The 23,850-nt window shown below is 40.6% G+C and overlaps 1 protein-coding gene across 5 annotated transcripts; it reads right to left on the minus strand.

Annotated features, from left to right (window-relative positions):
- Positions 1-1,994: 1,994 nt before the first annotated feature.
- Positions 1,995-22,715, minus strand: LHX8 (LIM homeobox 8). 5 transcript variants are annotated; one of them, XM_043521252.1, is made up of 10 exons: positions 22,137-22,715; positions 21,438-21,566; positions 19,859-19,945; positions 19,617-19,778; positions 14,078-14,199; positions 12,188-12,408; positions 11,592-11,695; positions 5,860-5,955; positions 4,777-4,960; positions 2,019-2,588 (listed from the first exon to the last, which is right to left on the minus strand). In XM_043521252.1, the coding sequence occupies exons 2-10, from the start codon at positions 21,516-21,518 to the stop codon at positions 2,512-2,514; spliced, it is 1,134 nt and encodes a 377-aa protein (XP_043377187.1). In that variant the 5' UTR covers positions 21,519-21,566; positions 22,137-22,715; the 3' UTR covers positions 2,019-2,511. The 5 variants fall into 5 exon arrangements, with proteins under 5 accessions (XP_037763402.1, XP_043377187.1, XP_037763403.1 ...); XM_037907474.2 differs by having other exon boundaries at positions 1,995-2,588; positions 21,438-22,715; XM_037907477.2 differs by lacking the exons at positions 2,019-2,588; positions 22,137-22,715 and adding an exon at positions 7,996-8,054 and having other exon boundaries at positions 4,826-4,960; positions 21,438-22,130.
- Positions 22,716-23,850: the final 1,135 nt, after the last annotated feature.

The following is a 23,850-nucleotide window of genomic DNA, read 5'->3' on the forward strand; positions in this document are numbered from 1 at the left end:
TGCATGCATCCGATGAAGTGGGGTGTAGCCCATGAAAGCTTATGCTCAAATAAATTTGTTAGTCTCTAAGGTGCCACAAGTACTCCCATTCTTTTTGCGGATACAGACTAACACAGCTCCTACTCTGAAAATCTATTTTGGTTGGTCTTTCCTGTTCAAACAGAACCATTTAAAGATAACTAGGGCAAAGTTTTCTTAAAGAAACTAAAGATTTTTTTTAAATTGCACTAGTGATTTGATTTATTCTACAGATTTGAGATTTTGAACGATTAAATTACCAAAATATTGTTTATGAAAAGTTTGTTAAGTTATTTTTTGTCTTCTTTTGGGATTTCTAGAACAGCCAAGAGTTTAAGAAAATAGAAAAGGGTTAAATATTTAAAAATTAATAAAGTCAAGAGTGACAAAAAAAATTCCAAGGGACAATACATTGAGATTAGCTAACAAATCACAATAGTGGCAGCTACGCAGGGCGTTAAGTTAAAATTTTGGCAAGGGATAGATTACTTAGAACAAACTTGCAAGTCCCTCCCCCTCTCTATATCTGTAATTTGGTTTAAGATTGCAAGATCTTCAGAGCTGGGAACGACTCTTTCCCCCTCCCCTCTACTTGTCTGTATAGTGACTAGAAACCATTAGGTGCTCAGAGCCTACGCCTGCTCCTGTACAATTCAGTGGTGCAGGATCAAGTCCTCAGTTTCTTAGATACTGAAGTAGAATATTAACACAAACAGCGTAAGTATTTGTGCAAAAGAGTTAAAAGTCTGCACCTTAAAAAAGCATAATTCCTTTTTTAACATTAAAAACTGGTATGTTGAATACTATAAACGTATGGGTCATGATTCGTCTGTATTACACAGCATCAGCTTCATGACGTTTTCTATAATGCACTGTTTTGACTGGCTTAAAGGTAGGTGAGTTGTGGTTTAAGGTGGGTGCAGGAAAGAGGAGGATAGGGAGAAACTAGGCAAAGAAGGACGGACAAGTGTCTCTAAGAAGAGTTTTTCTGTTTCTTCCCACAGAGAAGTTTCATGAATTTTCTCTGCCCACAGCTCTCACATGACTGCCCTTCCAATAGCAGGAAGCAGCAAGGGGGAGATCTTTCCAGAATGAGGAGAATACAGCAGTAAGGGCAACTGAACACCAGTGACCGCAAAGGCCAGACCTTCTTCTCAGGGAGGCAAGCACTTCACAGTCCAGGCCATAGTGAGGGCTTGAATTGTGAGGAGAGTTCTCCTCAGCAATTCTACCAGACAAAAAGATGGTAGGCAGCTGGAGACATTCCGAAACTAGTGGCAGAACAGGGTGCAGAATTTGCATGTTCAAGGGGAGGCCTGCAGAAGGCAGTGGCTGCCCTGCAAAGCTTGAAGTCTTGCTGGAACTGCCAGCATCCACTCCATCATTTTTCTAGCCTTACATATAGACAATTGCCCAAAGAATAGCAGCAGCAAATGTGAATTCCCCCTCTGCATAGCCTTTTGACTTGCATGTGAGCTTCTGAAGCTAACCCCATTTCACTTCAATGAGATGGTGACCACTGAAGTCAACACTAGAAGCTGCTTCAGCAATATCCTCCTGCTAAACCAGATTACAGTGTCTGTGCTGTTTCTCATTTACTTCACACGCAGGGTATGAAGTTGGTTTTGAACTGGTCTTCATTCCCCACCCAAAAAGGATTACCTAGTATTTTTCCCCCTCTCCACAGAAGATACTGGGCAGTATTGTGCTCTACAGTGCAAATATGTGTTAGTTATCATTTCATTTTGTGGAATATGTTTGAAATATTTCAAACAATGTAAGCTTATCAAAAAATTTTTAAGTTAATTGACATTGCTGCCTAATCCTGGGGGAAGGCTAGAGTTAACTTTATCATTTAGGTCTAATGTGCCTACGTGTACAAGGGACATGGTCTGAAAATTGAAGATTAAAATTGTGCTTCCCTTTATAATTACTCATCGTTCAACCATAAACACAATAACGTGTTTGTTTAGCATGCTGCAACAGAGGGTTTATTCAGCTCATTTTGAAAATATTTGCAAATGAAATTTATTTTGCCAACTCACAGACATAAGCTTTAAAGTATAGGCTGTATATAACTCAAATACAGGTAATACTTTTTATAACAATAACTTACGGATACAAACTAATGATAAACTACAATTTCACAAAGAATTGTAAACATTTTGCACAATTATCAGTCCTTTCTTTTAGGCAAAGTGCTCTTGATGATGAATAAATTAACAAATACATAACTAGAGTGGACTACTTCCAGACAATACAAAAAAGGTGTTTAATAAGCCTTGTAAACAACATATAGTTATTTATGCAGAATCCATAAAAGTGTCTTGCAGGCCAACTATACTTCCGTACTTGGGCAGCAAAATGGTCTTGAAAATGCTTTGGATGTTAAATAAAAAATTAACATTAATATCTTTCCAACGATATTTTAATACACAATAAATGACTCTTAAGAGTACATCCTTACTAGCTTTTATCCCTGAAAGAAAGGAATTAGGTGTGACTTATTGGCAGTTGTGTCATTGAATGGGGTAGCAAGGGCTGGAGTCCAAGTGCTGTAGGTGAATGAGCTACAAAAATAGAAAGATTTATTGGTCAACTGCATTGAAAGTAGAAAACATTGTAAGCTAGTAAAAAAACCCCACTGTACTATGATGACTGGGCCACAAGTGAGCTGCACTAATTCCACTAACCTCAGCAAGAGCTCTTCTCTAGCACAATGGTTCTCAACCTTTCCAGACTACTGTATCCCTTTCAAGAGTCTAATTTATGCCCCAAGTTTCACCTTCCTTAAAAACTACTTGCTCACAAAAATCAGACATAAAAATACCGAAGTGTCACAGCACACTATTACTGAAACATTGCTTACTTTCATTTTTACCATAAAATCATACATTGAAATGTAATATTTATATTCCAGTCTGGGTGTTACTTGAACCTGTTTTTCACTTATGAGCCTTGTCTGAAGCCAAAGGTCCGCCGCCCGGGGCTGAAGCATGTAACTTAGCTACGCGGGGCCCTGCTTGTCATCCCTTAATGCGGACCCTGCACTTGCCACCCCCCTAAACCCATCCCATGACCCCCTGTAGGCTGCAACCCCCAGGTTGAAAAAATAAAAAAAAAACCCACTCATCTAGATGAGTTGAGTACCCCCTGGAAGACTTAAGTACCCCCAGGGGTACACATATCTCTGGTTGAGAACCACTGCTTTAGCACAGTTACAGGATCTAGCCAATTTTAATGGCATTACAATTGTTTCCAACTTCTTAATTCTGGGTCACAAGCTATTTGTGCCATTTCCATTCATGCATATTATCCTGCAGCTTGGGAATAAAGCAGACTGATGCTGTCTACATGGCAGATGTAACCATGTTTCCTGAGATGGTTGCAATACAATTGTTCCCTAACCCAATTACAAATATGGTTCAAATATGTGTTGTAGACTTGTGTGTGGCAACTGAAGTCCAGCCTACATTACAAATTGGAACTAGATTTTGGTAACCTGGTTTGGAGATCACTGTAGTAGCCAGGTTTCTCTGTATGCCAATGTGGAGAGAGCCTTAGTCTGCAATGAAGTTGCTAAATGTTCCACTAATCTCTAGTACTCCTTTCAAGTCTTCAAATACAAATCCCAAACTAAAAATGTCTACAAATCCTGAATTGGAAAATAAAGTATTTAGAGTAAACACTTTTTCATTTAAGATTAACTAAAAATGAGCAATAATTACATTTTAGAATGAACAGCAACAAATCAAGTGTGTTTAATATAATTTCTCATCACCAGCACTATTATTATGTGGAAAGTACACAGTGATCTTTATATCCAAATCCTCAGCTATGCTAGTACAAAGGAAGCAGCCACAGCAGTAGGTAATAGATAGGGCCCTACCAAATTCACCACCATGAAAAACGCATCATGAACTGTGAAATCTGGTCTCCCTCTGTGAAATCTGGTCTTGTGTGTACTTTTACCCTATACTATACAGATTTCACAGGGGAGACCAGTGTTTCTCAAATTGGGGTTCCGGACCCAAAAAGAGTTGCAGAGGGGTCATAAGGTTATTTTAGGGGTGTTGCAGTATCGCCACCCTTGTTTCTTCACTGCCTTCAGAGCTGGGCAGCTGGAAAGTGGCAGCTGTTTACTGGGTGCCAAGCTCTGAAGGCAGCGCCCCGCCAGCAGCCGCACAGAAGTTGGGTGGCAATATGATACCCTTACTTCTGCGCTGCTCCTTTCAGAGCTGTGTGGCCAGGGAGCAGCGGCGGCTCAGGGCTCAGCTGTGTGGCAGCAGTGCAGAAGGGCGGCAATACCATACCATGCCATTCTTACCTCTGCGCTGCTGCTGGTGACAGCACGGCCTTCAGAGCTGGGCTCCCAGCCAGCAGTAAGGGTAGCAGTACCGCAAACCCCACCCCGCATAACCTTGTGACCCATCCCCCCCAACTCCTTTTTGTGCCAGGACCCTTACAATTACAACACCGTGAAATTTTAGATTTAAATATCTGAAATAATTAAATTTACAATTTTTAAAATCCTCCGACCGTGAAATTGACCAAAATGGACTGTGAATTTGGTAGGGCCCTAGTAATAGGTGTTAAGAGATGTTAAAGAGAGAATACTGGAAATGAAAAGTGATGGTCAGATTTCTTTACTATACTATTATTTACATTACCTAATAAATTCTCTTGCGTCAGCTAAAGAAAAGTATTGGTATTTTGTACTTAGATCTGAAGAGAATTACAGTAAGTTACTGTACCTACCGTCCATGTAACTATGTAGAGCAGTTAACATTGTCCCATCTTGGGGTACATATGCTGAGTATGCCATTTCTTCTAACATTGGTGGAGACAGCCTAGAGGGCTGAACTGCCGTGACAGGAGCAGTGGATGAATGATTAGGACTAACATGTTTCTTATGGCGTGCTCTACAGTTTTGAAACCATACCTGAAAAGGAGGAAAAAGTAAATCATGTTTGATTGTATTGAATTTTGACATTTAATTTAATAAAATCCTCAAGTTTATAGTTCAGCTGAAGCTAAATTCAGTGTCACAGAGCACATGGAACTAGGACTAGATCACCATTATATTGCTGACAAGAATGTTGAAATATCCTTGGTATGCCAGGTTGGATTTTTTTTTTTAAAAGTAATCTAGCCTCCATTTTTTAAAAGTTTGCACCCTTTAGCCAGGGATTATAGAAGTCAGCCATTCTTATAGAAATATTCTGTGAAGGTTTTAAGCCAGGGATGAGTGAAAAGGGAAAGGAAAGCCCTTACACTATGGTTGGATCATAGTGGTATTGTTTAATTAAGGGGTCCCCCAGACACAAAGTTTGGTTCTGGATTTGAACTTCTTCACGTTTTAGATAGCATGAGGATAGGTTTTGTCTCAGGACCCATATCTAGGCTGATCAGTAGATGACCTCTAAATCTTAGTTAGTGTTTGTGCAATGTATTGCAGCAGCTTTGAGGGACAGTGAGTAAATGCAATGAAATCTTGCTCAAAAATGAAATCAGTAAATTTCATTTTTGTCTCTAGCAGATTTTGTATCAACATAACGTATTCAATGAAGAGATACAATACACCTAAATGAGTTTTATGTTAAAAAAAAAAAAAAGTATCTCCCACCTAAAGTATGTGATGAAAAATGTACTGTATGCATCTAACAGATATGGGTGTCCTAAACAATCTTTGCTCAAAAGATTTGATCTGCAGTTATGTTTGAACGAGCAGATTAGATCTCTTTCCAACTAAGGAATTAGCAATTTTCTTACTTGCACTTTGAATAACTCAGATTTTGTATAACTTGGACTTTGTGTTAGTGAAATAACTTTAGTAGTCACCTGTATCACACGCCTGCTCAAGCCTGTTCTTTCTGCCAGTTTTTGGAGTGTTTGTGCATCTGGATTGTTGTCTTGAGCAAACTGTGCTTGCATAACCTGAAAAGGTAAGAGGTTGGTTTTTTAAAAATTAAGTATTGTAAGTACTCTAGCAAATCAGATATTATTACAGGCTTCTCTCAAATTTGTGGTCATATCCCTTCATTAATTTAAGGGAACGATGCTCTTTAACCCCCAAGCACGTTGTCCCAGTTTATCTTTTTAAAATCACTATCTTCAGAGATAATCCCTTACTCTGAGTAATAAAATGGCCACAGACACTTAGAACTGGAAGAGGCATTTTTCTTTGTTCTGGTTTGCACTAGTCCGGGGGTGGGGGGAAGAAATGCAGGTAGAACAACTGCACTAGAGGGGGATTATGGCAGAAAATTCACTGCAGACTAACTTAAATGTTGTTGGTAGATAAAGCGTATAAACTGCAGACCATTGAATACATAGTAGGGGCACAGAATGAACTTTCCATGGTTGACAGGTTCAAAAAGATCAATCTAGGTCTTGTGTTCTAAAGAGGATTCCCCACTTAATCCTTTTCCAGCTGCCCTGAAATATGTATGTAATTTTGAAGTCCTGAGTTCATGCCACATTTACCTTTAATCCATCTCTGAATGACACACAGGCTGCATATAACAGACCTACTACTGGCTAATCTCACTAAGCAATACCAGACATAGCTCAGCATAGGATTAGGGTGGTATGGTGCAATGTTTTGAAAACCTGAGCATTTGTCATTAAAAATGAATGGCATCTTTTGCAAAAACAGATATCTGTTTAACTTGTGTCTTGACTAAATTCTAATTTTGCCTAAATTCCTCCAGTAGCTTCAACTGGAAAAGAAATTTTCACTTCCTGTCCTAAACTGTGCATCATTGAGCAGTTTCTGTGCTTTACCCTTAGAGAATGACTGCATTTTGGTAGCTGGCAAATAATTCATATGCTCAGAGACAAACTATATAGTTTATAAAGGACTCCAATTATAAAGGTGTTAGATTAGGAAAATTCTCACAAAGTGAAACTGCATGGCCCTTTGCTGGTGATTCTGTAGCGGCATAAAGGAAAATTTAAATTTGCTCATTTTTGGACTGTGGGGACCAATGATGTGTTTGCCATGTATGTATTTGCAAACTTTTTCATAGCGGGGACCAAACCGTTTCATGGACCACTTCCTCTTTCGTTTCCAATTTCATGGACCAACTCCTACCCTATCGATAGTATCATAAAATTCCAGTGGCAACTGCAGCAGTTGCTTCCATTGAGAAGCGTGGAACAAAAGAGGCCCACAAGTGTTTTGTCTTTTTTGAGGCAAGTTAATCACACTCCCCCATTTGGATATTAATTTAACATCCCCTTTCCAGGTGTTCTGTTTCTCTTAGTTGGAAACAATGAGAAGAGTCAGCCTGTTACCATCTAGCTCTCCATGGACGACAGTTTGTAAATCGGTGTGGTACTGCTAGACGACACTTTTGTTTCATATGTGTAAGGGAACATTTGTAGGTTAGATGCAGTCTAAACTAGAGGGTTCTCTTCTTAGCTCTCCAGTTCACGTAAGAAGCTCGTTGACATCTTGTAAAGGTGAGTCCAAAGCAGAAGTGGTTTATCAAGATTTAGGACAGCCTTAGAAACAGAATCACCTCTTTACTACATCATATAGCCCTCATGAATGCCACCTTGACTATATTCTCCAGTCCAACACTTTAGGTACAGATAATTATCCACTCCATTTGACCCACACACCAGCATTTAGATTTGCCAGTGAGTTTGCTTTGAGTATGAACAATAGAATCCAGAGAATAAGAGCCTAAGAGACTATCGATAAAGTACTTTGATTTATACATATTATCTTTTAAATTGGTTGTGGAGATAGAATGATTTTGCCCATTGGATATTACCACATATTAGTCAATTTACCCATCCCTCTAAGATTTCATAAACTGAAGCTATAAACCTGAATCTATTCCATAATTTGACTTAGCTCATTTACAGAGCTAATATTTTACATCAGCAGCTATTTTCTAGTTTGTCTTAAATAGAAATCCATTCTGTCACTCAGAGTTTTATATGAAAAAAGAGATAGTTTCTTACTTGTTAATTGGGTTCTCCATGTCCCAATATGCCAGCCCATATTGTGGGTATAAGTCCTCCTACCAGCAGATGGAAACAGGAAAAAAGTAAAGCTCTTGTGAAGTCAAAGTTTGTAAAGTGCTTTGAATACAGAGCACTACGTAAGAGTCAATTACTAAATTATTCCTCCTATGAAGGCAGTTAGCTGGATGAACCTCTTCAGACTTCCTGAGCATTAAAAATTCCATTCTGTTCATATTAAAATTCCATAAAAAGTTTAAGGGAGAAATTAGTCCCATCTTCACCAACACGAGAGATGGCAGGGTGGGATACCTAGGCTGATCGAGAATACTACCTCTCAATTTTCCACCTATTGAGCGTGAACTTGAAAAGCACCTTCCAATTCCAAAACAGACATGTGGTGGGTACCAAAGAAGAACAGATGGATGGATTACAACATCTATAAGCCTAGACTTCCAAAAATGTGTTTCTAGAGGCTTCCCACATCAGGTCTCTCTAGTGATATGAAAAGGTATGCAACACACACCCAGGTAGTTGCTTTACATATTTCTGGAAGAGAAACATTCCCCACACCCCCAGTCTCCATAGAAGCGCCTGTCAAATTATTCTGAATAGGAGACAAAGCTATCTATACCTGCCACCATATGCTGCTTCAATGTAGTTTTAAAACCAGAGATGACAGTGAAGCTGTTCTTGGGGCATTCACAAAGGATCTGACTTTCTAACTTAGAGTTTTCTTTAGATTTAGATAGAAGGAAGCCTTCATATGCTTGATATAAAGATAATACTGCATGTGTTCTTTCATGGCTCCAGAGAGAAACTTTCTGACCCAAGAGGAAAGACCAAGCAGGGCTACATGCCTGGTGGGATAGAACAATCTGAGCCCAGATCAAAAGATCGTACCTAAGGAAGAGATAGTGATTTAGAAAGAAGCATTAACTCCAGAAGCCAAGGACAATGCTAAATTTAGAAAATGCAATCTTCGAAAAGGCTCTGCCCATCGAGGTTAAGGGCAAAAGTAAGCTAAGGTTGCCTTGGATAGCAAAAGTCATTCAATCCTAAATCTAATGGGCCCTGAAACCTGAAGAACATTCCTCTGAATCATCCTGAGGAACTAGGATACCAATCATTTAACCTGAAAAGGGGCTTAAAGGTTTCATTTGCAGCAATTCAGAAGGTGCACTGATTAGCGCAATTCCTATTCTCTTGGTGGGCTCTGGCTCCAGCTCAGCCAGTTGCTTTGGATTTCAGAATCTCAGCAATGTGAATAGCAGCAAGAGAAGGGAAATTTCTTCTTGCCTAGAACAAGATACTTCTGTGTCCTCCTCCCTAACATTGCTGATATATACAATCTACATATTGCACTTCTGTTTGGATTATCACTCCCTACTCCTTCAACTTGTGGCAGAAATGGCAAAGTGGGTTTTTGACAGTGGACTGAGAAACAAGTCTCCACGAAGAGCCAACAGCCACATTACTACACCTTGGCTTAAGTGCTTCATGTCCATTACTACCACTCTATTGGGCTATTCTAGGGGCAATTCCTACTGAATACTCTCTTTTTACAACTGCCAGGGAAGGAGGATAGGCTGGCCAGACAGAGCTCAGATCAAGGCAGCAGAGAAGTCAAATTTAAGAGTGGCTACATGTAAAAAGTTTGCCAAGCACGCTATATCAGGCTGCTTCTTTAAGGAGTCCAAACCACCAATAAGAACACACTAGGCTAGAACTGTGAAGCACCTGTTAAGGAACTGAATCATATCGTCGGTTTCAGAAACTGAGTCTGCAAAAGAAACATCTTGCTGACCTGAGTATCAGGCCTGACCTAAGATAGACACGAATTACTGAGCTGAAAGAGATTCTCAATCATTTGCTTCAATTTGTCACCCAGAGTTCCCAGAAGAGACTGCATCCTACTATCTACCAGGCGCATATATGCTTCTGATTCTATCTGCAGCAACCCATCATTCAGGTCAGGGATGACAGAGTGTCTCTCCTTCCAGAGAGCCACGGTAAGGAGTACCATTTTGTCTTGGCGATTCTGGTATTCGCCACAGAAGACAAGGCCCTAAATGTTCAGTGCTGACCCAGAATGAAAAACAGAAAGAGTGTGTTACACCCTGTGCCCAATGGGAATGTGCACAAATATGAAATGAGACACAAAGGGATGCCACCATTGTAGCTGTAGGAGCTGGAATCTATTCCTGCTGTTACCCCTGTAATGATGGGGTTGACACTGGTCATAGATTTTATCTTGAGAAGGCTAAATCAGGTTTTTCCTCAAAGATCAAATGATCTGAACTATTCTATGACTGAAAAGCTATTTCTTTTCATGGGGGATAGTGACCAGTGAACAACTTCACATCAGAGACCTGGTCCAAAGCTGTAAATCTTAGTGGGCCATAATCAAGGCAGTCACGATGCTGGAGGAAGCCCTAGTGACAGAGGAGATTCAGCCAGCCAGAGCAGACTTGACCACACAAGAGTTTTGATTCATCACCCCCCACAACACGCACAGTCTCCCATCTGTTCATCATAAGAAGTATATCCACTGACTGAGCTGGTATAGAGGGATGTTGGAAAATGCTTCATACTATACAGTATGTCCAAACCGAAAGAGTAAATTGTGACCATGGTATTCTCACATTGCTTAAGTTTCAAATATACTCTTTCAGTATTTAACTTTGCCCTGACCCCACCCTCTCTATGAAAATTTTTTTTGATCTAAAATAGGTAGCACTGAGTACTGAAATGAAGATTCTGAAAAATAAGCCAACATTCCACTCTTAAATATAGAGGAGAATATGCTTTAATAGGTAGAGTCAAGATCTGAACGTTTTGGAAAAGTCACTTATTAAGGAGGTGGGGAGAAAAAGCAAGGAATATTCATTCGACAGTCATTAATACTCATTTTGTAGGTCACATATATTTACAATCTTCAGTATACTTAAACATACCAGAGAGAGATTGGTCCTTCCTCCACGAAGGACAAACCAGCAGAAAGTAGTTCAATTATTGCACCCCCTTCGCCATATAAAATAAGGAAGGGTTCATTTGATTGGAGCCAACCTGAGAGTTCCTGTTTATGCTGATGTGAACATAATACTTTCCAATTCGGAGGACACAATCTTGATGGTCATTAAAAGGCAGATTGTGGTGGTATAATGAAATCTAAAACTCCAACACACTAGTGTCCTGAGAAGTACATTTCCTTTGTATATTTTTCATAATACATAATTCTGAAGATATTTTTTCTTTATTGCAATTATGCATAGTGATGTAAGTGTCTGATTAAATGGATTTCATCAAGCAGTCATACTAGATCAACATTTTGGTTTCCACTTTGCACAATTACTAGCTGCCCTGGGGGAAACAAAGCTAGAAGAGGAACTATTTCATATTAAACTGCTAAAGCGAACAAAGTATTCCAGAAACATGCCATGTCTTGATAATTTGTTAAATAGTTTAGAACAGAGAGAATAGTTTGCTCATATGTAATTATACTTATATTAATTTTCAGTCAGTCATTCATTGCATAAAATCTTTATGCATTTCTGAACTGTGTCCATTTTCTGTGCTCACAATGCTGCCTCTACCTGGAGTTGATCCGCTGTGAAGCTGGTCCGAGCTCTTTTTGCTGGTTTTGGATGACTAACATCTTGTTCTGTTAGTAATGCTCCTTCCACACTAATCCCATTCCCTGATGTGGGGGGGAAAAAAAAAAGCTGTATATTGATGATTCAGAATGATATTAGTCATAAGTCACACTACTCTGGAAAAGATTTCTAATGTTTGTTAGCTGGTTATTATGGAATTGTACAATGGGCCCTGTTTTGTTCAAAGTTACTTTGGTATTAATTTGGAGTACTTCCATTGACATCCAGATTTCACGGACATAAGAGAGAGCAGGATTTGGTCCAGCATTACATCTACAATGTCACAGACCAAGTGGATAAGCTAGACATATTTTACTTTGCTTTCTTTAGAACTATAGAAAGTGAGTTGAACATATTAGAATAAAAGAGTTAAATATATTGGGTAGTTTGAACATTATTAAGCATAAAGGTGCATGTATTTCAACTGAAATAAAGCTAGAGAACTGCTTTTCTTATAAAGGAAGGTGAAATAGCAGCAAATTTAGTTAAGGCTAAATGACAGTCAAACTAGGAATTTAATAAAAGCAGCATATTACCATTTTCAACTTCTCTTTTTAGATTGTCCAACATACAATCATAATGTACTCTACAAAGGACTTTCTCTTCAACCAAAGCAAACTCCTCTCCAGTGGAAAGCTGTCTTTTGCAGGAGAAGCAGGCAAAACATGCTAGGTGATACACATTTCCCTTAGCCCTTCGGACCCAGTCAGTAGAATGGATGTGCCTACCACAACGAGAACAACGGGTTCCATACCGCCTACAGCAAAGAAGGGAAAACAAAAGGCTAAGTCACAGAAATAATCATCTACAATATGACCGTCACCCTAGGAAAATTAGTGACAATTTGATGGGGAAACAGTCCACGGGATTCATATAAGTGCACTGACTCTGTTTATTGATTAGATGACAGTAGAATTTACATTGTTTTTCTGGGGAAAATTTTAAAAGTTTGCATCTGGTTGTTTTAAAAACAGGGCTAAAGCCCAATTAAAAGTTTAATTCTTTCCTTAAGTCAGAAGGCAAAATATTCATTTAATCACTGAAGTGGAATCAAATATTCACTTATCTGCCGCTGTCTAAATACCCCTTTTAATCCATTGTCAACTGTCTCCCTATCCTATTTATCTCGTGTTCTATGACCTCCCAGTTATCCAAACATAGTCCACATAGTTATCCAAACATAGTCCATAGCCCAAATAATTTGGGTCTTAATTCTATTGTATGTAACTACATAGTTCAGCTGCTAACTGAAAGTTAAAACAGAGAAAATATATCTAGAAAGCTTCTAGAGGGAAAGAGATTAGATTCCAGGAAGTAACAAGGGGGGGAAAGTACAGCATCTAGTTTTGCTATAATCTTTAGAAGAACTTCAAATATCCAACTTTATCTAGAATATGGAGATAAATATTTTCCCGTCAGAATCTGACTATTTTCAAGAGGAAAATAGTGACTAGAATATATCTATAATAAACATGGATATTTATTCTTTAGGAGTACATGTGACACCAATATCTTCAAAAATGGATGCTTAAACTTAGGCTACAAGAAACCTAAACAACTAGCCTAGTTTTTCAAAAGGGCTGAGCACCCATCAATATATTTTAAATTACTATTTAGTTTAAATTATTCTCTTTTGGTATTAGAGCGGTCATCAGCTGATCAGTTTATTTCACAGTTGAATATTCCCTACCTGCTTTGGATTTGGGGTGAAATCTTAGCTCCACTGAAGTCAATGGCAAAGCTCCCGTTGACTTCGAAAAGATGCCAGGACTTCACTCCTGATTTTGTCAAGTGCAAATTCCCCTCAATTCCCTTTGAAGCCAGTACGAGTTACCATAACCCACATCTCACAGAATCATACCCTAATCTTGCACTGTGTACACACCTCCGAAACTAACTGCTCATAAATCAACACATTATAATTATGGGAACATGCTGCTTACAGGTTGCATGGAAATACAAAACAGTAAAATATTTTAAAAAATTAATACTTTTCTATGGTGTCCTAAGGGTCTTTGCTTGTGTTACAAGGAATTATATCCACTTTTTCTTGGAATAGAACATCACAGCTCTACTTTGTAGTCTTGAACCAGCACTATTAAAAGAAAGTATTAATCTGATGACTTTAGGGTCTGTATTATTGTAAGAGCCTTGACTTCTATTGTGGATGGTTTAGTTGCCTCACGGGCCTCAACAGTGAGGAATCTTTTCCATAAATGCTGTAGTTATTATATACAACATGGCACAAACTGCTTAGGGTTTCCCCAATCCCTTCTTAAGGCAATTGAGACTCTGGAGCATAATGACTGCTGAAAATAGTGAAGGTGAAAGACAACTTAAATACCAGCCTAAGTGAACGTCCAGGTGTCATATTCACTTGTCACCTCAGAAAAATGAGCTCCATTTTTAAGAGTCATATGATGTACCTGAAATAATCAAGTTTGCAGAAAATATCTTTATCTTTGATGTAGCAGCTGGTATGCCTTCCTAGAGAGGTTCTGCAAACACTGCACGAGAGACAGCGTACATGCCAGCAGAGATCATTTACCTATGAAAGGGAGAAAGAAGACGACATACTAATCTGGTAGCACAACTGTGAAGGAGTGTTTTTGATTTATGTAAATAGGGAGGCAAAAGTCCACACTTTTGCCATATGTACCACAGACTATCAGCATATACACCATACATAATCAAAGGCTTTATTTATTTTTTAAAGCAACACATTAGGATTCTATAAAATAATGTTCCAAATTTCATCTATGTCAATTAAGACCTATGCTTGAAGTTAATAGAGATCCTCAGTACAAGCTTCTGTGGTTTTGTGTTTAAAGCATGATAATGGGAAGTAGGGGATCTGGGTTCTGTTCCTGGCACCAACACAGACTTCTTATGCCTAGTTCTGCTCTCACACCAGCTGAGTAATAAAATAGAATTTGGCCTCAAGTGACTTTGAAAAGTTATCTAACCTCTGTGCCTCTTTCTTTTCCCCTATCTGCAAAAAGATCTGACTAACAGAAAGCGCTAAATTCAATTGATATATAAAGTGCTTTGAGATTTAAGTTCAGAGAACATGTGTCAAATAAAACAAGCCACGAATTACATCTCAACCCCTTTGTTTTACCAACTGAGTCTGCATTCTTGTAATTAAGTTTATGGGCTAAGATTTTCAAAGCAGTTTAGGACTTATTTCCAAATGGTCTAGGGGATATATCAACCATTGTTTCTATAGTTTAAAATGTAAAATCTATAATGCTGTTTGACTTAGGTCTGGTCTACACCTAACACTTAGGTCTACCTTAGGTAAAAAATTTCATGTGCTGTGTGATGTGGTTAAGTTCATCTTACTCCTCCCCGCCCCGCAGATGCAGCTGGGTTGATGGAATTCTACAGTGATCGAATAACCCCTTTTGTCACTGTAGCAAGTGTGTACACTACAGTGCCGCTGCTGCACTTGTTGTGTAGACATACCCTTAATCACAGAAAGTGAAGAGTAGGTTGTCAACAATTCTGAAAAGCTCTATACATTTTTATTATCAATAGTCTATTTAGTCTTTTGGCAATATAAGCTGTTTGTCTATAATGTTAGTATTGTGCATTTTGTATTTATTGTGCATTTGATCAAGTGCAGAACAGATTTTCTACATTGGTCTCATTTAATATTTGCAAAGACAATAAATCAGTGTTGGTTTCTGACCAATTTAAATGTTAAGGACTCCTAGTTATGATAAAAAGTAAGTAACATTATGGATAATACAACATTTTAATGAAAGTGGCAACCAAGCAACAAACTAGTTCAGAAATGTGCATTCTCAGAGCCAGATTCTAATCTCAGATACCTCAAACAATGAGATCTTCAAAATCTGTTTGCTGCATGCAGCAGAGTAGCAGATCTGATATAAGCAGCGTTGTGTCTTTAGTCAAAGATCAGAATGCTGCCCTAAGAGTCGTAGTTGACTTATCACAATAACCTACAAAATACATGTATGCATATGAAGGATGTTTTGAGGAGAAATAAACTTCAGCCTGTTATACTAAAATATAAAGTTGTTTGCATATTGTCCAGCATTCTCTCTCAATATATAATCATATTGGCAGCAGTCTTTATTGAAACACAGACAAAACAAATTGACAGATTTATCAGTACATCACAATTTAATGCTGATCTACACCTCTCAATATCCTTTTCCATGGTAAGAAGCTACCCTGTTGAAAATGGCAGTCAGCAATTGATCCTCCCAAGCCAGGCTGAAAATGGTTATACTGCTATAGGAGGTAGAACAAAAGCATCTGGGCTGAATGAAGTCTCAATGGCTCTAGGGAAATACTTAGAAAATTTTCTTAGTACAGACCATTTTCCACTATTGCTAACAATGGTTTTGGCTTTACTAGTGTTAGTAAACCCTGGTGTAGATGAGCATTAGCATGCTAGCATTAAGCCCCATGTCACATGAAACTGCTCAGAACAAATGTAAACAACATGATGCTTAAAATTCTGGCAACAGCCTAGAGCCTATTTATCATAGGGTTCCTAATGCTGCTAGCACTATCCTGTAGAAAGGACAAACCACACTTTAATTGTCCTCAATATAGTGTTGTCCATCTACATTCCTATTTAACCATATACTGAACATTGATTTAGGAGACCCATTGGTAACAACCACTGTCAGCAATGTGTCAGTTTCCTAGTGTAAATAGGAATAGAAAGAGTCAGACATCTGAGTAGCATGGAACACTGGATATTTATATCTATTTAAAACCCTCTCTCATGTAAGTGGTACAGACTATTCATACTTGCAACTATATTCAGCTTCTACCTACATTGCAAATTCTGCAGTTTTTAGACAGGGGAAAACTGATGCTCAGAGTGGTTAAGTGACTTATGCAGAGCATCACTGGGAGTCAGAGTTGGTAAAGCTGGGTTCTAATCCCAATCCCACCATACTTTAGCCACTTAAGAGCATTGTTACCAAGAACGGTTCACAAAAGGAGAGAAGGATTTCCTAGAAGGAAAGATGAAGTGACAGTCTTTTCCAGGTACTTTTCCCTCTATCTAAACCCATCCATGAATAATAAAGCAGCATAAATATATAATATACATCCTCTACCCTTACCCCTCCAACCCTCAAGACAACGTTTGAATTGAAAGGGCGAACAGAAAGTGTAGAGAGAGAGAAGAAATTTAAAATGCCTCAAGCAGTGCTACCTGTTCTGACAACGTTTTGAGAGCGTTGGGTAAGTGGTTGTTTATTTATGGAGCTTATGGAGTCAAGTGATTAAGTGACTTTTTTTAAAAATGATAGGTAAATTGTCTAACCTCGTGGTTCTGGAAAAAAGCTGGAAAGCCTGACCCGAGTGCACCCAAAAGCCTCTAACCCAGACCCAAGTGTATCCTAAAGGCTCTAACAAGTTTTATTTTTAAAAGTCTTGTGGTTTTATAACCAGTCTCTTGATCTTTTAAGATCTGACTCATGATTTTTGAACACTTGAGATTGGTAATACTGCTCCAGTGCAATGTAGCTCCTTCTCCCACTGCAGAAGCTACTAAACCATACCAAGAGGTTTAACTTATTTCTATAGCTCAAGAACAGTTCTGAAGAGCAACTTTACCTTCAGAATGCCAAAGTGCACGAAATGGCTTATTATTAGCTGCTGACAATGTAACTGGCATGGTAGAGGACAGGAAAAAGAAACTGCCCATGGCCTGAGCAGCTTACCAACTTATTTTTTAAAGAAAGTGTTTCCTGAGGCAACATATTCCTGGAATTCCCAAAATGCTAGAATTCTCTCAAAGTAGCATCAACAATTTGCCTTTCAGCTAAAGCCCCCCCACTTCCTGTAAACACTTACTCATGTGCTTAATTTTACACATAGCAGTAGTCCCATTGGTCGCAATGAGACTGCTCTCACATGTAATGTTAAGAACATACATGTCTGCAGGATCAGGGACAAATATCAGAAAATAAAACACCAGGCTGCCAGTTTTTTGGGGGGAATGGACGAGGAACAATTGTCTAGAATGTGCGTCAAGGACGAGGCAAATTTCATTAGGCCGAATTAAGTCATTCATAATGCAGACAGACTGTACAGAACTTTCATATCTGTGCAGCTCCCTGATCAAATCCATTCCAACTTCAGGGCCAACTGTCAGCAGCGAACACATTTTTAAGACTTTAAATTCTGTTTACACCCAGTGCTCCCACATTAATAGCATTACTTGAAATATTTTTGCTAAACAGCCTTTTGTCTGTTCTAGACAAGGCCTAAATTGTGGGTAGTGTGGTATTTTACTTTGTGAATATGCATGTTAAACTCCATGGAGTTCAGACCATTGGTTCTCTATTGAACAAATCATATTTAAACTCAGGTTAGTGGTTGGTGATTTGTACCACATTATTACACACTGTACTTTGCATAACCCAGCGGCACTAATAACAAGGAACAAGACTGTGAATTAAGCACCCCGGTATTTGTGGTTGAAGTGAAACCAGTAAAACTCATATATAAATAGTGTAGCTTATGGAGAGATTGTTCTGTACTAGATACTGTAAATTCTCAACACTTAAATACAAAATATAACAACTCCCTTTCTAACAGTTACTGATTGGTCAGACTGAAATCAAAGTGTATGATGATTTTTTCAGGGTACTTTCACAATACAGGTAGTTACATATTTAATCATTTTATTAAGATGATGTTATTAACCAACCAAACTGCTCACAGAGGTTCCCATATTAGCAGCCATGTGCTTTTGATGTAATTTGTTTTTGTGCAATTTCAGATCTAGTTCTGAAACAATGGGAGTTGCCCATTCAATTAATTATGCTTATTTAAAATACTTCATATCACAAAACGTTAACATGTATTTTTTGTAAGACACCAGGGGTAACTCAATGATATCAATGGGAGTTTTGCCATTAACTTCAGTGGGGCCAGCATTTCACGGGACCTGGGTATTATTTTGCAAAGTTTTAGACGGATGCAATTTGAAATGGCCAATACACGAAACCATGAAAAATGAAAATACTGGGTTTTAACATGGTGGTAGCAAAACTAAAGAGAGGATACTATTTTACAGTTTTCAAATTTAACAATAGATCGCTAGTAAAACTTATCTTTTCCAGAATGGAACAGTTCAAGGTGAAGATAGAAGGGCAAAGAAACTCCGCGTTTTAGGTTTTGCCGATCATAAGATACAAATGGTGAATTGTTTGAAGTTATTTTACTAAATGCAAAAAAGTCGATAGTCTCCCGAGTCAAATTCCTGATAGGATTTCAAATGGAAAAGGCGTTGTATTCTTGCCGCTAAGGATCTGTAAAGGTTTGCATCACAGATCGGGGACAAGGGAGGGAGGGAAAGAAGCAAACCCCCAAGAACCATTGTAAAAAGAGAGAGGCGGTTTCAAAAAAAAAAAAAAAAAGGAAGCGAAATTATTCACTGAGCGCTCGCCACATTACCAGCCTCCCCTGCCCAGCGGCCGAGCCTGAAGCGCGAGCAGCCCGTTGCTTAGGAGGGACCCCACACACCAGTTTGCACCAAGAGCCAGATACTCGGATGAAACTAATCAGGATGTTTGGGCCACAATCTGTGTGGCTCTCACATTGGTCCCCCCGGCGCTGTGTACGCCAGGGAGTAGCGGGGGGCCACATTCGCCTCCAGCCTAACGCAAGCCTGGGAGAGGACTGGGGTGAACCGGGCGCGCGGGGGGCCAGCCGGTCACCCCGCATTTAACCCGGCTGGGGAGGCGATCCCTGCCCGGAGGGGCACTGCAGCCGAGGCAGCTGGTGCTAACGAGCTGGAGCCGGGCAGGGTTCAAGAGGGGCGGGCTCTCCGCTGAAGCCAGGGGCGCCCTCGGACTCCAGCCTAGCTCGGGGGGCCGGCGCTGCCTGGGAACCGCGGAGCTCCAGCTCCCCGGGTCGCGGCGCGGCCAGGCTGGCTGGGCCCGGCCCGGCCCGGCGCGCACTCACCTTGAGCAGGTACTTGTCCACGATCTCCAGGCCGCAGCTGCTGCACAGGCACTTGCTGGGGGCGCAGCCGGAGGCCGAGGCCATGGACCGGGGCGAGGAGGAGGGGGACAGCGGGGCAGAGGAAGAGCAGGAGTCCTCGTCCCCTGCTGCCTCAGGGCTCACCTGGGGGAGAGCGGGGGGCCTGTTAGCGCGCTCGGACCGCCCCGCGCCGCCCTCTGCGCCCCCGCCGCGCGGGCACTTACCAGCTCCCCTTCCCCGGCGCCTTTCCGCCGCCTTCCCCCCGCCGGGGCCGCCGCTCTCCCGCACTCCTCGGCCATGAGCCCCGGGAGCTGCAGGGGGAAACGGGAGAGCTGAGCGCGCCGCAGCCCCCCACCCCCAGCTCCTCCCCGGGCGGAGGAGGCCACCTGGAGCCGGAGGCGACGCCCGCGGGCTCCTATGGGGGGGCGGGGGCAGCGAGTGCGCCCGCGGTGCCCTAGGAGCGCGCCTGACCCCCGTGGTGGGGGCAGAAGGCTAATATCCTTCCCCCTCCTCCAGCCGGGCTGGGGGGGGGGCGTTATTTCTTTAATAACGGCAATTAAAAGGGCAAGGCTGGGCCGTGCAGAGCGGCCCCCGCGCTGGAGAACCCCGAAGGGAGAGCGCGTTAATGGGACACTTGAAAGCTAATTACAGCGGGGTTTCAGCAGCCTGGCGTTTGTGCCGGGGACGCTTTGAATGAAAAGGCTTCGGAGTCAAGGGAGCTAGCGGCTCTTCGGGAAACTTGCTGCAATTAGAGCCGCCAGTGACTTACACTCGTTTCTTTAAGGTGTAAATTGCCACTTAAGAGCTCAATAAGAGACAACAGTTGAGCTCCTAAAGGATTATTTTTAACCGGCGCAGAAAGCCGATCCAATAATGGAAAATATCCAGCTGAATTTAATGTGGTGCCATTAAAAAAAATCGCACCTTTGTTCAATCGCGGGTCAACGTTTTTTAAAGCAATACAGTCGGGAGCGCTATTACACAAATCCTCCCAGCTCTACGGACACGTTGCGTTTCGGAAAGTGTGTGTGTTTGTTTTGATACACACACCCCACAGTTACTTCCTAGTTTCCCAAGCTTACTGAAATCACCCTATAGCTACGGGGGGGAAGGACAGCCACTTTTTGGTTCCTTAAAATGAAGAAATGTAAAGGTTAAATCTTCGTGTATACATTTAGTACAAATCTACAGATCAGCGGATCTAATATAGCTTAAAAATCCCGAAGCCTTGAACATTCACTGCGCGAGATAAGTTTCCAATCAGAATTACTATCTTCACAGTATCATTCCGGATTTTTTTTTTAAACTTTGAACTAAACATGGAAGTTTCGCTCCGGTCATAATAACCGCGAGCTCCTGAATACTTTAAATATTCCTAAGCAAGTTAATAGTCAGAGCCCACTTCTCCCTCTCCCATATTAAAAGCTCGGTCTCTGTTTTGTGCGTACACATTTGCCAAACTAAGGTCTATTTAAGATCACCAGCTTTTACAGCGTTGATGACTTAAATGTGGAGTACTAGTATCAGTTTACAGCTTTAATGTTCAAACTATCATGCTGATTTGAATGTTCATTTATCCAGACTAATTTAAAGGCCCTAATGGGTCTAAAAGCTAAACAATTCCGCCCCCCCCCCCCGGCCTCTTCCTCTAGACGTGCTTCGCAAATTATAATCCACTGCCACGTCTAAAGAAACTCGAAAAATTATGGAGCCCGAAGGTTGGTAACATTAGCCTGCATCTCTGAGAAACCGACCACTCGCCTTCCCGGCAGCACTTCTGGGTTTTGCCTAGGATCAGCTCACCTTCTCAGTGGAAATACCAAGCGCAGGAATGTCCTTGTCTTCTAGTTTACACACAAACATCGGATCGCTCTTCCAATACATGGCACTGCTAGGACCTCTTATCACATACCAACTCCAGAAAGGGCAGCGCTTCCACCGACAGAGAAAACACAAAAGCACCTTTGAAGGGCGGAAAAAAAAAAACACAACTCCAAGGCCCGTATGTTGCTACTACTTGCAAGGCTTGTCTTAGGATCCAGTTCCCAACTTCACTGATGTGAGGCCCTTCAGAAAAAAAAGTTTTGTTTTCAAGTGGGTGGAACCTCTCAAAGAAAAAAAAAAAAAACAAAAAAAACCTTGCAGCCTTTTGCTGGCTTTCTAGCCTCACCTCCTTGTGTAAAACCCGCCTTCTGTACATGTTAAGATCTTTATCGTTACAAGCAAACTTGCTCCAGATTTTTGCTCTTTAAAAAAAAAAGGCACTTTTTTTTTTAAAAGCTCCGTCTTCATCGTTTGCCACAGCTTCTCCTCCAACCCTAAACAAAGATTCAGGTTACACCTCTTTCTGTACTAACAAAGACGCCAAATATCAGGGAAAGCAAGAGGATGTGTGAACTGTAGGTTTTATCTATTCTACTGAAATCCGAAGCCCGAATATGTTTGTTTCACCCACAGAAACGCAGCAGAGTCTAAAACCACCTAACTACGTTCTGTTCTTACCCATATCGCCAAGTTCCTATCGGTAAAAGCTTTCTCATTAAGATTAAAAAAGGGAACATCTGAGCAGCCTAAAGCTTATGGCATTGCTGTAGTTTTGAAATCAAGCCTAAAAGAATAAAATATGTTGCTAATTAGCGTCCGTATCTTTGATCGTGACCTGGGCAGAGCCTGGTGTGAGTTGGCTGTCCACTGCCTAGAGAGTTTCTGGAAAATTAGAGGCGATTCTGATCGGTAAATGATTCGGTGCCGATTATTTGTGCGTTTTTCATACGATTGTGACATTCCCCATAGAGCTCCACCAAACACAAGGGTACCGGTGCGTTCTGAACCCTTTCCCTAGAATCAAGCAACAACTTCTGCAACTTGCAGGTGAGGCGGTAAATACGCTGTGTCTGCTTCTGTGTAGGTATTTAACTAAATCATATCCATGTGGTTTTAATTAAAGTTGTGTTTATTTTCCCATTCCTCTCTCCCGTTTTTGTTTTGTTTTGGAGCTGTCTAAAGGTAAATGTATAGATGCAAGGCATTTTTGCCAACGCTATGTAAAACAGACTGCAAGCGGTTGATTTAGCTGTTTATACATTTGGAAACAATGCAAGTTTCTCTGACGATAAGGGTGAGTCTTCTTATTTTCAAGAGATCCTGCGAGGAGATAAACATTGTTGCTTAATGCACACCTCCAGCCTTCGGAAAATGTTATCCAGATTACAGACCGATGTTGCGAAATCTTAAATACCTGAATAACTTTCACACCGGTGGATAGTTTCCATTGAGTTCAGAAAGTCACTGGCTACAGCTACTCAATCACTTGCAAAGATGTTTGCATAGATCGGGCCCTAAGAGATTTCTCCTTAGACAAAAATCGACCCTAAACCCGATCGGACCCTAGATAGAAAGAGTTTAGCTTTCAACCTAATCCTAATATCCGTGTCAGCTATTAGCACGGTAAACTCGAAAAGACAGCAAGCAGACGGTATTTTTTTTATTATTATTATGACTAGGTTTATGACAGTTAGTATGATAGAAAGCCTAGCCACCCGAAATGGCTGAACTCAGAGAGCTGGAGGACTGGGGCTAGGGTTTCAAACAGCATTTAGGGCTGTATTTTTAAACATTCCGCCTAATGCCTTGTCCAGAGAATCTTCCTGAAGTGTCTTTAGCTCTCTACAGATTCAGACGGAGGATGAAGAAACTTCTGCTGGCAAAATAAAATCGAGAAGGGAGCACAAAGCCTCCGAAGAGCTCCAGAAAAGGTGGGTTTCTCTAACTTCAGAGATTTGGAATGAAAGAGGGGGGCTTTCCCGTCGTGCTTCCCCCTCAGTTACAATATAAAATGGTTTTAAATGCACAGTATATTAATGTTTAGATTTTTATTTACTTATTTTGAAGGGGACAACTAATGCTGGAGGATTTCAAAATACCAGCTCCCTTTGGGAAATACCTCCCAGTTTGGGAAAAGAGGTTGAGTTAATCGTTTGTGTCTACATTGTAAACAAAGATCGGTTTTGTATGTGACCTTCGCTTTACAAATGACTTGTCGGGCAGCTTTGCCATCGGAATGGTGTGGTGAGACCACTTTTACCAGGCGTTCAGGAGCTGCGGGTTCGGCCAGTTATCTCTCTCCCTGGCGTGACTGGGCTACATTTAAACGTTACATTTACTTTCATGTTAGGACAGCACACAATAGAAATCGAAACAAGTGATAGAGGTGGTA

The sequence above is a fragment of the Chelonia mydas genome, chromosome 8, assembly GCF_015237465.2.
Source record: "Chelonia mydas isolate rCheMyd1 chromosome 8, rCheMyd1.pri.v2, whole genome shotgun sequence".
NCBI classification, from domain to species: Eukaryota; Metazoa; Chordata; order Testudines; family Cheloniidae; genus Chelonia; species Chelonia mydas.